General features: G+C 39.3%; 1 protein-coding gene and 1 pseudogene across 4 annotated transcripts in view; one reads left to right on the top strand and one right to left on the bottom strand.

Moving 5' to 3' along the window:
• The first annotated feature begins 1,848 nt into the window (after positions 1 to 1,848).
• Positions 1,849 to 16,769, top strand: part of LOC119260937 (cytochrome c oxidase assembly protein COX18, mitochondrial) — an 86,575-nt gene continuing 71,654 nt past the window's right edge. For 2 of the 4 annotated variants that reach the window (XR_008549119.1, XR_008549120.1), the window contains exons 1-6: positions 1,849 to 2,272; positions 3,062 to 3,162; positions 5,389 to 5,552; positions 6,422 to 6,543; positions 8,127 to 8,234; positions 11,988 to 12,750. Coding sequence is in view for 2 of the 4 variants with exons in the window: in XM_037530079.2 (XP_037385976.1) it covers positions 1,931 to 2,272; positions 3,062 to 3,162; positions 5,389 to 5,552; positions 6,422 to 6,543; positions 8,127 to 8,234; positions 11,988 to 12,161 (1,011 nt within the window). In the remaining 2 variants the exon portion in view is untranslated. Of the gene's footprint in view, positions 2,273 to 2,334; positions 2,517 to 3,061; positions 3,163 to 5,388; positions 5,553 to 6,421; positions 6,544 to 8,126; positions 8,235 to 11,987; positions 14,775 to 16,769 lie in introns of those variants that run through there. The other 2 variants (XM_037530079.2, XM_054688003.1) reach the window with 2 other exon arrangements.
• Positions 13,736 to 14,674, bottom strand: LOC119260579 (proteasome subunit alpha type-6-like; annotated as a pseudogene).

The raw sequence follows: 16,769 nt of genomic DNA, 5'->3' as shown, positions 1-16,769 counted from the left end.
TAAGTTCTAGTAAAGATTTCACCACGCTGCCGGGGATAACTTCCCTCAAGTCACAAGATGGTACTTTATCCATAATATTTTTTTTTTACATTTTCAAAGGACAGGTTTATTTATTTTTTAATGATTTACTTATTTATGCATACAAGAATCGGGGTGTAAGCCAGAGGTGTGGCGGGTGTGTGTGTGTGTGTGTGAGAATATTCACCAGAGACAGAGTGGGGAGCAGAACAGGCAGATCTACTAAATATACACTGCTGAGGGGAGCAGCGGGTGAGACCTGAGAGGTCTGCTGCGCCATATGGGTTGCTTCCTGGCTGGCTGAGGATGGCACTCATGCTGCACTGGCTGGCGATAGCTTAACAGCTCTGTCTTTAACTCCTGTGCTACCTAGGAGGCCCCAAAGGACAGGTTTATTAGGAAGAGGTGAGAGAAAAAGAGAGGCACCTGCATCGTTACAGGGGAGCCTCCATAAGACAGTTGCTGCTGCTCTCTTTTTCCTCAAAGCTGCTGAGGAAAGCACAGGCCTTCAACACTCCTTCCCACTCAGGGCAGGGGGAGCACCTGACCTCAGCAGCCACCAGTCTCTGCCACACCCTGATGGCTCCTGCAACTGCAGCTCTACCTCACTTCATTGATGGTTTCAGGAAGTATACTGGAGAGGAGAGGATCAAAGGTCGAAGGAAAGTGAGAGCTTAAGCAGCTTTACTTACTGAAGAAATGAAGAACGCCTTCAAAGAATTGTATGTGGTTGGAACAGAGGTGTGAAGAAGAGGTGAAAACTTCTGGACTGACCAATACCCACAGGCCACTAACGTGGTGTCCAGCACGTACTTCAGGACTCTGTTGTCACCATTCCAAAGAAAAGGCTGAAGGGGATGCTACAAGATTTTTGCAGGTATCTACAGTGAAAGATAAAACATTAAAGAAACATTTCACATGTGGGGTTGACTGGTAAGAGAGGAGCAAATTATATCTTTACACAACAGGCTGAACTCTATCTAGTGCCTTTAAGGAAGATCAGTCAGAAGAAACACATGCCTCTCTCAAACCTGGATTTTCAGCAACGTGTTGACTCTTGGATAACATAATCTCAATCTCCAGTGGAAGAAATTCGGTGCACAGAAGAGTCGGGGGACACCCACTGGTTACAAAACTGCCCACCAAGCTTAATCAACCACACATTAGTTCCGATGAAAAAGAATGAAATGGCACTTATGAAGGGGACTTTGTTATTTTATTTTTTAAAAGATTTATTTTATCTATTTATGCATATGAGAACTAGGGTACAGGCCAGCGTGTGTGTGTGTGTGTGTGTGTGTGTGTGTGTGTGTGAGAGAGAGAGAGAGAGAGAGAGAGAGAAGATTCACCAGAGACAGAGTGGGGAGCAGAAGAGATCTACTTAAATATACTGCGAGGGGGGCAGTGGCCCAGACAGGAGAGGTCTGCTGCACCATGTGGGTCAGCTCCCTGGCCAGGGATCAAAGTCGTGCTGCAGTGGCTGCGGATAGCTTCACAGTGCTGAGACTCAACCGCCTGCACCACCCATGGCGGAGGCCCATGGAAGGGACTTTAAAACGGAGAGCTCCCTGCAGGACAAACGTCCAGCTTCGCCGCTGCAGAACCCGCCCTTGGCACTGCAATTCCGGTCCCGCCCCCGCGAGTCTCCTCGCCTGCAGCCAGAACGCTTTGTGGTGCGCCGTAGGCCAGCCCAGTGCCGCGTGGGAAAGGTGGGACTTGCCTGTCTTGTGCGTCATCATCAGAGCGACTTGAGACGCAACTAGCGTGACCTGTAAGGTCAACTGGGGCTACGGGCTGCGGTGCGCCCGCTCATTGCGTAGGGACTCCGGAGCTTGCGCGGGGCGCCCCCCGTTGAGCGGCGCGCTCCTCGGCTCTGCCAGGCGGGCGACCTGGCCCCTGCCCTGGAGCAGCCATGCTTCTCCGGCTGGGCATTCGGTGTCTGCGGCCAGTGCCTGCTCTGCAACTCCAGGCACGGGGCCCCCCACTTCAGCTGGCCCCAGCGGGCGACGTTAAACGTTCCGCTCTGCCGGCGTGGGCAGTGGCCTCAGTCTCCGCCGCTGGCCCAGGCGGCGCGGGCGGCTGGTATGAAGCGCTGGCCGCGTCGGCGCCGGTGCAGGGCGCGGAGACGGTGCTGCTCGGAGCGCACGCGGCCACAGGCCTGCCCTGGTGGGGCACCATCCTCCTCACCACCGTGGCGCTGCGCGCTGCCGTCACGCTGCCCCTGGCCGCCTACCAGCACTACATCCTGGCCAAGGTGAGGGGCGCCGGGCCGCGCGCCCACCCTGCGCTGCCTCCGCGGTGGGAAGCGGCCGTCGGCGTCTGCGGGGACGTCAAATCCCCGGGCGCTTCCGGAAAGTTCCGTGTGGGTCTCCGCGACCACTTTATTATTAAGTTGTTTAACTGCCTTTAGGTGCGGGACATGAGAGATGTTCGTTGACGCTACTGGATCTGTGGTCAAAGCTTACGTGTTATTAAGCTTGCAGGTAGAGAACGAGAAGGTGAGCAACAGCTCACAAGAGAAAATGTACGAGGAAACCTGTGAAACTGTCGTTTTAAAAGTTGTAACAGCCTGTGTAACCGCATCATCCTTCGTGCCCGACTAGGCCAGCTCCTCTTCCTTACTGGAAGAAAACTTAATTAGCAGTTTGGAAACTCTTTTTCTCATGCAGGCTGGGCTACTCGCACCTTCGGTGTTTTTTTAATTTTTCCTGTAGAATCAGCACAGTAATCCTTCCTGCCCTGTTTCACAATGTTATGAGATAAAATCAGATGGTATGGATTAAAGAGCTTTGAAAACAAAGTATGGTTCAAGCATGAGACTTAAGAAAATAATCACTTTCATGTTTTCAGATTATCTTTGGGTTAAAAAAAGGAAGCGGGAAGGGAGTCAGCACCGTGAAAGCAGTGAGCTTTACATGAAGTTTTCTTGATATCAGAGAACACAATTTTAAATGATTTGAGGGAGTAGAGCATAAAATTCCATGAGTGGTAATGAATTAATCCTTTATGTGTTCATACCAAATTCTGCTTTTTCTTTAGCTAGGTGGAAAATTTGCAGCCAGAAATAAAAAATATTGCCAGGCATCTTAACCAAGAAGTTGCAGTTCATGCAAATCGGTTAGGTTGGTCCAAAAATGTTGCCAGGTAAGCTAATTTTATGTATGTAAGATTGTAAATCAATATGTATAATGTGTAAGCATTGGTATTCACTATGGACTTAGTATGTAAACTGTAGCTTTAGCAGCAGAGTAATTCTTATATGCTCAGATATTTTAATTTATGTGGCATGATAATTTTATATACTAGACAAAGAAAAATAGAGAAACAAAAATGAAGGCAAATTCCTTATTCTTAAAGGACTCTTGCCTGCTGATAAGACAGACCTGTAGCCAAATAATTTTAACAGTGTATTAAATAGTGTAAAAAGGCTTGTGTATAAGAATTAGGTCATTATGAGAAGTCAGGGGAAGCTTTACAAAATGCAGATACTGTGCCAGTCTGTTGGGATGTTGTTGACAAATGATATAGTTATAGATAAACTTGACGTTTTTGAAAAGACGAAAGGATGAGGAGGGAGGATATGTGAACCCATGGTTGTAGCAGCTGGATAGCCAGGGTGGTGTTCCCCTACTGTGGTTACCCTGTGCCTGCCTGGTCTTAGAAAGCCCTTGCCCCAGGGTGCTGGACTATCCTGTGTGCATCCACCAGACTTTCTAAGTCCTGCTTGAGTCAGCCTGTGCTTTTACTTACTTTGTCAGTTTCTTAAATTCTGGTCATTACTAGGCTGACAAGTGTTCACAGTCAAAACAATGAGACAAATAAGGACGGGTTTATTGGGAAATGGAGGAAGATAAAGAGAGGCACCTGCATAGTCACAGGTGAGCAGGGAGGAGGAGCTACCCATTCATTTTTAATTATGTAGGTGTAAATTTGCCAACTATCTTCAATGAGAAATTATGCTTTTCTTCATTTAATGTTTTTTAAGACCTGACATAGGGAAATCTAATGATAGCGTGATGTTGATATAAAACAAGAACAGGTACCTATAATTACGAAGTTTTACTTATCAGAAAACTACAGCTCTAGGCCAAAAACAAACAAAATCTACCAGATTAATAGTCCCTCCCTGGGTTATAAATGCAGACTTGACAAACCTGTGGCACCTTGCTTATGCAGCACTGGCAGGATGATTGTCCAGACATATCCTTACACAGTGGAGAGGCTTCCTAGGAAGATACTTGAGAGTTTCCTGCATTTTTTGATGGCACTGAGTCTTGACAGATGAAAGAGACTTTGTTAAATGCACAGCCAGGAAAGTGGGGTGTGCACACAGCACCTCCAAAGGCATGTTGATATGGCAGTATGATTTGTTCACTGATTTAAGTCATTTGGGAATGTCTTTGTATATACTGTCTTAATTCGGGACATTATGATTTTATTAAATGTAACAAACTTATTGAATACCTGTACAAAATAGGCTATTAAGAAACTTAAAGATAAGTAAGGTCCAATAAGGAGACTTAGTCTAGAAAGTAAGAAATTAAGACAAAAACAGGAATAACATAGTTAACAAAGAAACAGATTAAGAAAATCTTCATGAAAGAGTTGATTGATGAATGAGGACCATTTGACAGGCCAAGAGCACACACAATATAAAAGCAAATTGCTACAAAAAAGTATGTATTCAAAGGTCAACACCAGTGTTTGGGGTGGAGTTGAGGGATTTGAGAAAAATATGCTTTCCACTCTTTTTTTTTTTTTAAAGATTTATTTATTTATTTATACAAGCACTGGGTACAGTCAGAAGCGTGGGGGGTGGGTGAGAGAATCCACCAGAGCCAGAGCGGGGAACAGAACAGCCAGACTGACGAAGTACACTGCTGAGGGGAGCAGCGGGCACGGCAGGAGAGGTCTGTCGCGCCATGTGGGACCCTCGCTGGCGGCCAGGGATCGAACCGGCACTGCAGAGGCTGTGGGCAGCTTTGCAGCCCAGCGCTCAACCGCTGTGCCACCAGGGGAGGCCCACAACTTTAGTACTTCTAATGTAAATTATGTTCATACCATGTCAGTAGTGAAAGTTTCTGTTAATACCTAATGGCAGAGACCACAAGAGATAATCCTGTAGTCTGATGATGTTGGTTTATCAAATTGTTAGATAATTTGTATACATTGTAGAGGATTTTCAACAAAAGACATTTTATTTACCATTTGTTTAGGTAGTGCCTTATTATAACTTGTAATAGCAAGAAAGCCTTTAGAAATCATTTAGCCAATATCCACAATGTGAGTGTATTTGTGCTAGTGTATAAGCAAATTAAAAATCATGTGGCATTTTCTCCTTTCCCCTTTTTTTCTCTTCCCTCAAACTAGGCTCACTTATCTAAAGAATATGCGGAGGCTTGTTTCAGAACTGTATATTCGGGATAATTGCCACCCTTTCAAAGCCACTGTGTTGGTCTGGATTCAGCTTCCAATGTGGATCTTCATGTCTGTTGCTCTCCGGAATTTTAGCACAGGGGCAGCACATTCAGAAGGTACTTACTATAGAATTCTGTTACTCTCAAATAAGTTCTCTGATTTTGTCTTTGTGCTCCTAAAAAAGACATAAATTTCATAATTAGAATACTAATATATTAGTATTACAGCTTCTTGGAAGTCATAAAAACATAATTCCAGAATTCAGTTTCATAACCAAGAATTTTCTCCATTTGTGAAATTAAAAGACTAGAAAAGTTTTCAGTTATAAATGTAAACATTAATTCAGAAATTGTATAAATGAAATCATTTGTTTTTATTTTCTTATAAAGGCATTTCTTTTTTTTTTTTTTTAAGATTTATTTATTTATGCATACAAGAGCTAGGGTACAGGCCAGAGGTGTGGGGGGTGAGAGGATTCACCAGAGACAGAGTGGAGAACAGAACAGGCAGACTGACTGAAATACACTGCTGAGGGGCGAGACAGGAGAGGTCTGCTTCACCATGTGGGTAGCTCCCTGGCCGGCTGGGGATCAAACTTGTGTTACAGAGGCTGTGGATTGCTTCCTAGTGCGATGCTTAACCCTTGCGCCACCAGGGAGGCCCTCTTATAAAGGCATTTCTAACCATAAAGTAATCTAAATAGAATTGAAAGAAAATCTATGGACAAATAATTATTTAAATTTAAGTTTGTAAAGATTATTGCTGCATCTGTTTCTGCTCTGTGTGTATTTTCTATAGAAAGCTTCTAACTCTCAGTACAGGAAGAATTAATTTCTGTTAGGGAATGAAAATAGTCTAATAAAACAGATGCAAGTCTTTAGTATAAGAGATGCCTTATTGAAATTTTCAGATTGCTTATGTAATACTTATTTTCCTCTACTGTTTTTAGAAATTTCTTTCTTTTATCTATAAACTGTTTCAACAGGTTTTTCCATTCAAGAGCAGTTAGCTGCTGGTGGAGTCCTTTGGTTCCCTGATCTCACTGCACAGGATTCCACTTGGATTCTACCGGTTTCCGTTGGTGTCATTAATTTATTAATAGTGGAGGTCAGTGATTTCACGTGAGATTTGTTTGCTATTTAATTTATTTGGATTTTTGTTGTTGCTCTTCTAACATCAAATATAAATGTGTTTGTGTTGGTAGTAATCACTCAGACCCCTTGGTGTTTATGGACCAAGATCATCAGTTGATATCATCTGATGATGATGTCAGATCATCTGTTGATCTGTCTTAGGCCAGTTCCTTAAGTTCATAAATATTTATAATTAAAATAAATGAGCTGAAATAGAATACTTCCAAAATCTCTTCAGCTTTAAAATGATGTGGTTCTAATATGTAAATTTTGTGATTTGCTCTTGGTAAAGACAGTATTTAAGATGCACAGTCAATCTGGTTTTATTCTTTTTTTTTTTTTAATTTTTTATCATCAGTGACAGGTAGTTACTTTAATTTTCTTTTAAAGATTTATTTATTTGTGCATACAAGAGCTGGGGTATAGACCAGAGATGTGGGGGGCGAGAGGATTCACCAGAGACAGAGTGGGGACAGGCAGACTGACTGAAATACACTGCTGAGGGGAGCAGCGGGCAAGACAGGAGAGGTCTGCTGCACCATGTGGATTTCTCTCTGGCCGGCCAGAGATTGATCTCATGCTCCAGAGGCTACGGATTGCTTCATAGTGCGGTGCTTAACCCCTTGTGCCACCAGGGAGGCACTGTAAGTTTCTTGAGGAAAGACTCCATTTGTAGTTTAAATTTGTTTCCCTAAGCACTCAGTCTAGTCCAATGAACAGAGTTGGAACTTAGTGTCAAAAAATGAAAGTGATAAACCCAAGGTTATAATAAAGTAATGTCAATATTCTAATCTTTCTTTAATGCCCTAACAAGCCAGCAGTCTAATAAAAACTTATACTTACTATACACTATGTGCCAAGCATTATTATATGCAATTTATATAAATTAACTCATTTAATTCTTAATCCTGTGATGTATGTACTACTATTATTCCCATTTTAAGGTAGAGAAAGTGAGGCACTGAAAAATTAAGTAATTGTGCATTTACATAACCACTAGTGCAAGGCTTTCATGTTAACCTCGTTTGTGTCTAGAGTCAGTGCTCACATCCATTATGTTATGCTGCATCTTAAATCAGTAATTCATAAATTATAGCTGCTTTTCATAGTCTTGATTCTTTCCCTTATTTCATGTAGCCAGATCATAAGCCTATGAAATATCTATTAAGTTCCTTCTTTATGCCAGCCACTGTATTTATGTGCCAAAAAACAAGGGTAAAGATTAATATGTAGTACTTATCTTGAAGGAACTTTTCATTTTATGGACAATCTTTAAAACATGCTAATTAGTAAAAATTATGCTTTGATTGTTTTTTACATGGTTGAATTTCTTTATTGCTATTGATTAAAATTCCATTTAAGAATTGTTCAAAGTTTTTAGAAAGATAGGTTTGATCATCAATCAAGCATAAATTTTTCAGTGTTTGATTTTTAATTCTTTTTTGCTTTTATTAAAATATAAACTGGTACCAGTCAAAGATCAGTTTGTATTTTAAATCATATATAATTTAATATGTTTTAGTAATCATTGTATGTCTATATATTCTACCCCTTCAGATTTTTGCTTTGCAAAAGATTGGAATGTCTCGTTTTCAGACATATATTACATATTTTGTCCGTGTGGTATCAGTGCTGATGATTCCAATTGCTGCAACAGTACCTTCAGTGAGTAAACACCAGCATTGTGTCTAGCATGTACTAAATTCTTTTAGCACTTAGCTTAATTTATCTGGGATCCTGCTTCTTCTGTTCAGCTTCCACTTATTACTTAGTTTCTTACTGGTTTCTGAGTTTCCATTGTGACTATTTTGCTATCTTCATCACCATGTGACACTAGAATACTACTTGAGATTTGTTAATATTCCTTTATGTTAATGTGTCTTATCTTTCCTACTAAAACAAATTCTTTTTTCCTTTTTTAAAACTCTTGCAAAAGCACCATTAGTATTGTATTTGCTTTTTGATTAGTTAATAAATTGAATTCTGTTACATAGATTGGGCCAAGGAATTTAGCACTTGAAAAAGACACAAAACTTAGTGCCAAGTCCATATAGATTCATATGTATTATTTTACCTTATAGCAACCTTGTGAGATAAGTGCACATGTCCCCATTTATATATAATTAATTTTTTTCATGGATATAATTGACATGACATTAGTTCCAAGTGTACAAAATAGTGATTCAATATTTACATATAGCGCACAGAGGTTACCACAATAAGTGTAGTTAGCATATATCACTATATATAGTGACAAAATTTTTTGTGATGAGAACTTTTTGTCTACTCTCTTAGCAACTTCCCGATACACAATCAGTGTATGTACCTATAGATATTGTGTTGTGCATTACATTACCATGTAAAGCTGTAAGTCACTACTTTTGAATCATTTTACTCATTCCACCTCTGCTTCTGGCAGCCTCCAGTCTGTTCTCTGAGTCCATGAGTCAGGGTTTAGGTAAGGGATGTTTTCATTTGTTTTAAGATCCCACATATAGGGAGATCATATGGTATGTACCATCTTTCTCTGATTTAATTTTAATGAACATAATTCCCTTAGTACATGACTTGCAAATGTTTTATCCCATTCTATGGGTGGTTTTTCATTGTGTTGATGATTTCCTTTGCTCTACAGAACATTTTTAGTTTGATATAGTCCCACTTATTTATTTTTGCTTTTATTGCCTTTGTTTCTGATGTCACATCCAAAAGAACATCATTAACACTAGTGTCAAGGAACTTATCACCTATGTTTTCTGTAGGAGTTTTATGGTTTCTAGTCTTACATTCAGATCTTTGACCTATCTTGAGTTAATTTGTGTGTATAGTGTAAGATAATGGTCCATGTTCATTCTTTTGCATTTGCATGTAGTTGTTCAGTTGTTGTTTTTTTTTTTTGACATTATTTATTGAAGAGACTGTCCTTTTTTGATTGTATAATCATGGTTCCTTGTCGTAAACTAATTGACTACATATGTTTGGGTTTATTTCTGGGCTCTTTATTCTGTTCTTTTGATATCTGTGTGTGTTTTTATGGCAATTCCATATTGTTTTGATTATTGTAGCTTTCTAATATAGTTTGAAATCAGTGAGTTTGATGTCTCTGACTTTTTCTTTCTCAGTTGCTTTGGCTAATCAGGTCTTTCATGGCTCCAGATGAAATTTTAGAATTGATTGTTCTATTTTTGTGAAAAATGCCAAGGGACTTTGGGTAATATTAATAATTAAACTTGTATAGAAAAGGAAATGGTTTTAACTATAGTTAATTCATATTTTTAGCATTTTATTTATTTCCCAGGGATACTTTAGTGTTGAGGATAAAAACTGTCAGAACCAATACATAGATCATAAAGTATAATTCATTGTAACTGGCAGAGTCATAGCAACATGTATTAAAAGCTGTTATTTGGACATAATATTGCCATTAATCCTGTGTAAAATAAGTAAAATAAACATCATAATGTTTGTGAGAATTGATGAAATAGTATCATGTGTTGTACCATGTGCCTGTTAGCATACTTTCATGTAATGTAAAACAATACATTCAGTATATTTATGGGGGGAAATAATGTTAACTATGACTGAGGAAACCCCCAAATCAAATAAAACAGGGATTATGAAGTTTTAGTGAGGAATTGAGTGGAAAGTAATAGAGATATGAAAAATAGTGTCTTTAATACCCAAAAGTATAAGAAATTCAGCATTAGGCTGCTTAGTGTAGAATTTGGTAAGACAGCTACATGAAGATATGAGAGAACCAGCCTATTTCTCTCTTCCTAATCCTTAATCTACAGTCTGTAATTTCTGTCATAAGATCACTATGTGGTCATGATGATTGCTGGAACCTGTTATCTTGCAAGAATATAAAAAGGTGCATCAAGTGCAGTCATCAACCTCTTATAGGGAGCCTTGGTAGATGTCCCATCAGACACCTGTGCTTATATTGTAGTTATTTGGCCACACCTATCTGCAGCGGAGGATGGCAAATAATAGTTTTGTTTGTTTTTAGAAAGCCAGCATACTGAGCTGAGAATAAGGATTTTTTTCTTTTTAAGGAGCAATGATACTTAGTAGGCAGCTTATAGTCTGCAAATTTGGATACTTTTTGCTTCGCAGATAAGTGAGATTATGGTGATAGCTAATACTTGTTCAACATAGACTTTGTGTCAGGCGTTTGAAATATTTTACATATATTAGCTCATATAATTCTCTCAACAGTGCATCTAAGAAGATGCTATTATAACCTCCACTGTAGTGATGAGAAAACTGAAATCATTCCTCTATTAAGTGGCAGTCTTCACGTACTCCAAGTAATTTAGTTCTTGAGCTTAATTGCTGTGCTAATCTTCTTGTAAGAATGTATTAATTTTTGCTTTAAACATTTGCATTGGAACAAATGCAAGTGCTTAATATGGGCTATTTACTGTGCTTATGACTACAAAAATTACCCCATTGTTCCTCATAACAACCCTTTAAGGTACATAGATAGAGTTCTGCACCTATTATATTTTTTATTTAGTTGCAGGGAATCAAATCATTTTATTGAGGGACTTCTGGGGAGGATCAAAGGGCTGGGGGGCAGAGATTTGATATCCTCGGACCAGGTAGGCTCTCTCCAGCTTTACAGTTGCAGAAAAGCCTATATCCATTTATAGATGAGGAAACTGAAACAGGAAAAGTAACTTGCACAAAGTCAAATAAATGGAATTTGTATTCAGGTTGTTTGACTCCAGTACCTAGATTCAACCTCCACCTGGTCTTGCCTCTAGGCTTGATAACCTTTTGATCCAGTGACAGTTTGGAACACATACATCCCCTGTATGTATGGGGATGTTTTGAGAGGCTACTGAACTTAGTGACTTAAATAAAAGCAATCTGGATAGGAATATAAAAGAAAGTTGAAGATAACTCTAAGACTATTTGTCTCAGAAAAAGGCAAAGATAATGCATTTCTGATTATGTGTAGTGACTGGAAAAAAATTGAAAGATAAATGACTGTGGGGGGAAATGTGATTTAGGGAGGCTAAATTTGCTATCATAAATGGCTGTGCTCCCAGGAGCCTATCAATGTAGCACCTTGTCAGGACTCCTGGTAGGGGAGAAAATATATGTAGTTGGCAAAGATGTGAAGTGATTTCTCTCTTGGGTATCAGCCTGGAAATTGTTCTCTACCATTCTAATTACGAATACCTCTCATTTTGCTTTCTTTTTGCTTTTTGGTCTTCCTTCAACCTTTTTCTTATTACCTATTGGATTAGTTACAGATATCAGATAGCCCCTGTAGTTCTTATTCAGTCTCATTAGGCTTTTATTTACAGTGATTGTAATTTTTATTTCCTTTGCTTCCCTATTTTTGGACCTTGGCATCCTTGGAGAATGGAGAGGTGCTAACACACATGTCCTTTCTTGTCTTTACAGTCGATTGTTCTCTACTGGCTGTGCTCCAGCATTATGGGACTTTCACAGAACTTGCTGCTTCGCTCTCCTGGGTTTCGCCAATTTTGCCGAATACCGTCAACTAAGTTAGATTCAGACACTCCTTACAAGGACCTCTTTGCTGCCTTTCATACAAAATTCATTTCAAGAAAATGACATACAGTGATTTTCAAACAAGTGTTGCTACCATCTCATATACTTAGAAGATCTAGAAATTCAGATATGATTTAATTGCCTTTATTTAAAATCATGAACTCTGTGAAGTACATTGGGTTAAGATAAAATCCAGATGTATTTTACAATGCTTAAAATATTTAAAATGCTAGAAAGGTAATGATTTTTTTGTGTTTTTAAAAAATTTTTTTTATTGAGTAAATATTGCTTTACATCATCGCTTTCATAATAGAAGTGTAGGATCCCCCCTTCAGGCATTGTTGCTGTAGTGCACCCACCAAAGGGTAGTGTGTTTAATTGTATAGTAAGAGTATCAAAGTCTAGCTCTTTCTGGCTAAAGATGCCTGAACTTGGAGAACAGAAAACTAAATGAAGTTAAATACTGTTAAATGATGTTACAGTTTTAAAAAATAGGATAGCCCAATGAAGTGATTCTTAGAATTTTGGATGTGTGAAAGGTCATAGACCCATTGGAACATCTGGGAAAGCTATGGTTTTCTCTTCAAAAAAGCCTGAGATTCACAACATGGGAGCCTTCACTGATCCTTCTGAAGGCCTCTGGCAACTCCTGGTAAAGAACTTTTATTCTAATCAACGCACATGTTGATGATGAGATCACATATGATTTTAAAAACTAGATTTGAGATCCATGAGTAGAGTAATTCATATTTGTAGGACAATACCTAATATGGCCAGTGATATTGCCTCTCAGCCTTATTTTCTGTGAAAGAATACAGAAAGTGTACATTCCTTTCTTTTTTTTTTTTTTAATTTAAAAAGTCTAGGACACAGGGCCTCCCCGGTGGTGCAGGCGGTTGAGTGCAGCTCTGTGAAGCTGTCCGCAGCCTCTGCAGCATGAGTTTGATCCCTGGCAGGCCAGGGAGCAACCCATGTGGTGCAGCAGACCTCTCCTGACTTGCCTGCTATTCCCCTCAGCAGTGTATTTCATCAGTCTGCTTGTTCTGTACCCCACTCTGTCCCTGGTGAATCCTCTCACCCTCCACAACTCTGGCCTATACCCCAGTTCTTGTATGTATAAATAAATAAATCTTTTTTAAAAAGCCTTTAAAAAAAAAAGTCTAGAATACAGACTAATGAGTAGAAAACTGTAAGCAGTATGTTTAGTCAAAGGAAGAAAACTGAAAACAATTTTATAAACCCTAACTTACTTGAAAGGATTAAGTATTGAATTGGTATAAACTGTAGCAGAGGTTTAATATAGGGGGAAAAATGATAGGTAATGTAAATTATGAACCCAGTTATTTGCTTATTTAATTTGAAAAGATAAAATTCTGGTTGAGACATTTAAGAACTAATTTCACAGGCTTTTGAGAAGATTATAAACTAAGTTTTCATTAAGTTGGAATATGAACCTGATTCTGAGATGCTAAATCATCCCGCCTCATGTTTTCCAATAAAATAAAAACTAAAGTGAAATTAATCACTTTTTGAGTGATGTGTATTAAATCTTAGCCATGTAGGATGCCATTTTACTGCAGTTCGTTGAGATTTCAGAGGTACCAATTTATTTATTTATTTATTTATTTTTCCCCAAAAGCACAGTTTTTATTTATACAGAGTCCTAACCACTTCAGCAGCAGGAGGAATGGGAGAGGTTCTTTTTTCAGTTCAGGGGCCTCCATAATGTTGATCCGTTGTTACCAAACACACAGGCAAGTGGCGTCATGAATTTGGTAAGCTAACTACAATGTTTAGTCTCTCTCTGCTAGAGCAACAAGGTGAGCGTCAATCTATGCTTCTGTAAGAATCCTGAATTTAGGATTTTCAACTGTAACTACTCCAACTTCTATTTCGGAAGGTTTGAAATCAATTGACAGAATAGTAGACAGGCATGTAATCACAGTTTCCACTGTCTGTTCAAATGTCCAATCAAATTTCTTCTTCACTTTTTTTTCAAGGAAGCTGGTTGACTCAGTTTGTTTAACTCCTGCTGCAGTGGCTTTAAACCCACAGTAGTAACCTGCAGGATCACACTTGTACACCTGAGGGCCTTGTTCTTCATCTATGCCAATTAAAATCATACAACACCCAAGAGGCCTCATTTCAGCATTCTGTGTGTAGACCTGAGAAATAATCAGCAATTCTTTTATACAGCATGTCCACGGGAATCTCGTAGCCATACTTGTATTTCCAATTTGCTGCCTCATAGCGTGCCCTCTGTACCTGGGATCTGCTGTCAGCTGTCATTCCTGTCATGACACAGCCAATGTTTTCAGTTATCTTGAATAAGTGGGTCGCTGTGCTGGAATCCAGTAATTTGTCAGGTACTTTCTTCTGTGTGACAATTACTGCACAGTCTTTCCCTCCGACAGCTACTGATGTAAGGCCACCCTGGTTAATAGCCTTAAAAGCATATTCTACTTGGTAGAGCCGACTCTCGGGAGAAAAAATGGTAATATGACGGTCAAAACCAGCACTGGACCTGCGGGACATGTTGGCGGACCCACTACTTCAAGCCCCAGATCCCGTAGCTCAGAGTTACCAATTTAAACTAGATTCTTTTTCCTGACTTCCCAGACCTGTTTAGGCAACTGCTACTTCCTAGTCACAGTGACGAATTAAAAATTATAGACAGCAGATCCTCATTATTCACTAACCAGATTTGCAAATATGCCTACTTAACTAAAATTTCAGTTGTAACCTTAAAATCAATATTCTCTGCTTTTTGATGCCATTTTTAAAACATACTTAGGTTATATATATCAATATATAATTTAATATATTCTGCATGCTATTTAATTTCATAATTATACATATAAAGTATATACATCTGAAGTATATAAAATTTTTTTGATGCTGTATTTGAACTTACACCAAGTGGTGAAAAATCTGAGGCACCTATTCCCAACTAGATCAAACACACAACACTATTCTTGATTCATCTCTTATAAACAAGCACCCTTTTTGTCATCTACTTAGTACCATGTTTTATCTCGTTTTTGTTGGTGATTTCATATTAAAATGGCCCGCGAGTGTCATACTGAAGTGCTGTCATATTCCTAAGCACAAGAAAGCTGTCGTGTACCTGCCTGAGATGAGCTTCATTCTGGCATGAGTTATAGTATTCTTGGCTATGCTTTCAGTGTTAATGAATCAAAAACCTATTGATAGGTTGGCAAAAATGTGACCAGAGGCTTCTAGAACCTAGCCTTGTATGTCCTCTAGGAACAGTGGTTCATTATTCATTGATCCAGATTTTGTGGTGACTTTCTACAACATAGCTACCTTTACTAACAGTAAGTGGCTGCATGGTATGTATCCGCGGAAGCTGAGGCAGAACTATGTGACTGGTTGTACTGCGGTAAAAGAGGAAAGGGAATTTGAGAAAAATGGTAGTTAATCTCTGGAACAAGTTGCCATTGCTATGTGTGTTATTGAGTACTGATTTAGATATTTTTCTCATAATGGGATGAAGGAAATGAAATCCTTCCCCCTACTCAAAGAAGTTTGTCACTTCCCGACAAACTTTATAAACTTTCATTTAGAAGGATTAATATTATACTGGGGTTAAGCTAAAAAATAAATCTTGTGCCTCCATTTTCAAATTGGTGAATCTCCAGTCATACACAAACACTTCACCTTGTTTACTGATTCTCCTTGATTTAAAAATGTACATTTGTATCTTTTTTCAAATATAGGTTTCTCCCATTTTAAAACTTCTGAATTGCTCTTCAAATGTATAAAATAAATTTGAGAGCACAGGCTCTTCCTCTCATATCTTAAAATAATTTGTTAGAATCAGGATGGCTAGGATCTTGGAATATACTCCTGCATAAAGAAAACTAGTGTGTTGTGACCTGAGGTGATTATCACCTGACTTCAGGCTGATGAATACACCCCTCAATCTTTCTCCAGACAAATTTTTTTACTAAACAAGTCATATTTCAGAAAATTTCAATTATATGGTGTCTGAAGCACTGCAGAGTCTTGGGTCAGGAGAGGTGGGTTACTGTACAGAGGACACAGGCCATTCGATGACTTGACATCTCCCATCTGGCCTCCCATCTCCTAGGCTTCTGAGGAACTCCTGGTGCCCAAGTTTCCTCTGTTCTGAGCCCTGCAGAGTTCAGGAAATCTTGCAACTTTTCTGGTGAGGACCACAGCATATTTGTGTTACTTTTTTTTTTTTTTTAATAGAGGCATGTTTTATTTTATTTATTTGTTTGTTTGTTTGTTTTGTTTATACATGCACTGGGTACAGTCAGAAGCGCGGGAGGGTGAGAGAATTCACCAGAGCCAGAGCAGGGAGCAGAGCAGGCAGAAGGACCGAAGTACACTGCTGAGGGGAGCAGCGGGCGGCAGGAGAGGTTCAGCGCGCCATGTGGGACCCTCCTCCGGTGGCCAGGGAGCAGCCGGGAATTGAACCGGCGCCGCAGAGGCCGCGGGCAGCTTCGCAACCCAGTGCTCAACCGATGTGCGTCACAGGGGAGGCCCATATTTGTGTTACTTAACCACCCTTTGGGCTTTGTTTTTATCTCTAGCCAAGATTCACTTTTTTTTTTTTAAGGTTCATTTATTTATACAAGCACTGGGTACAGTCAGAAGCACTGGAGGGTGAGAGAATCCACC

The sequence above is a fragment of the Talpa occidentalis genome, unplaced genomic scaffold (genome assembly GCF_014898055.3).
Source record: "Talpa occidentalis isolate TD23 unplaced genomic scaffold, MPIMG_talOcc4v2.1 talOcc4.6, whole genome shotgun sequence".
Classification (NCBI taxonomy): domain Eukaryota; kingdom Metazoa; phylum Chordata; class Mammalia; order Eulipotyphla; family Talpidae; genus Talpa; species Talpa occidentalis.
This window is presented reverse-complemented; position numbering and strand designations above follow the sequence as displayed.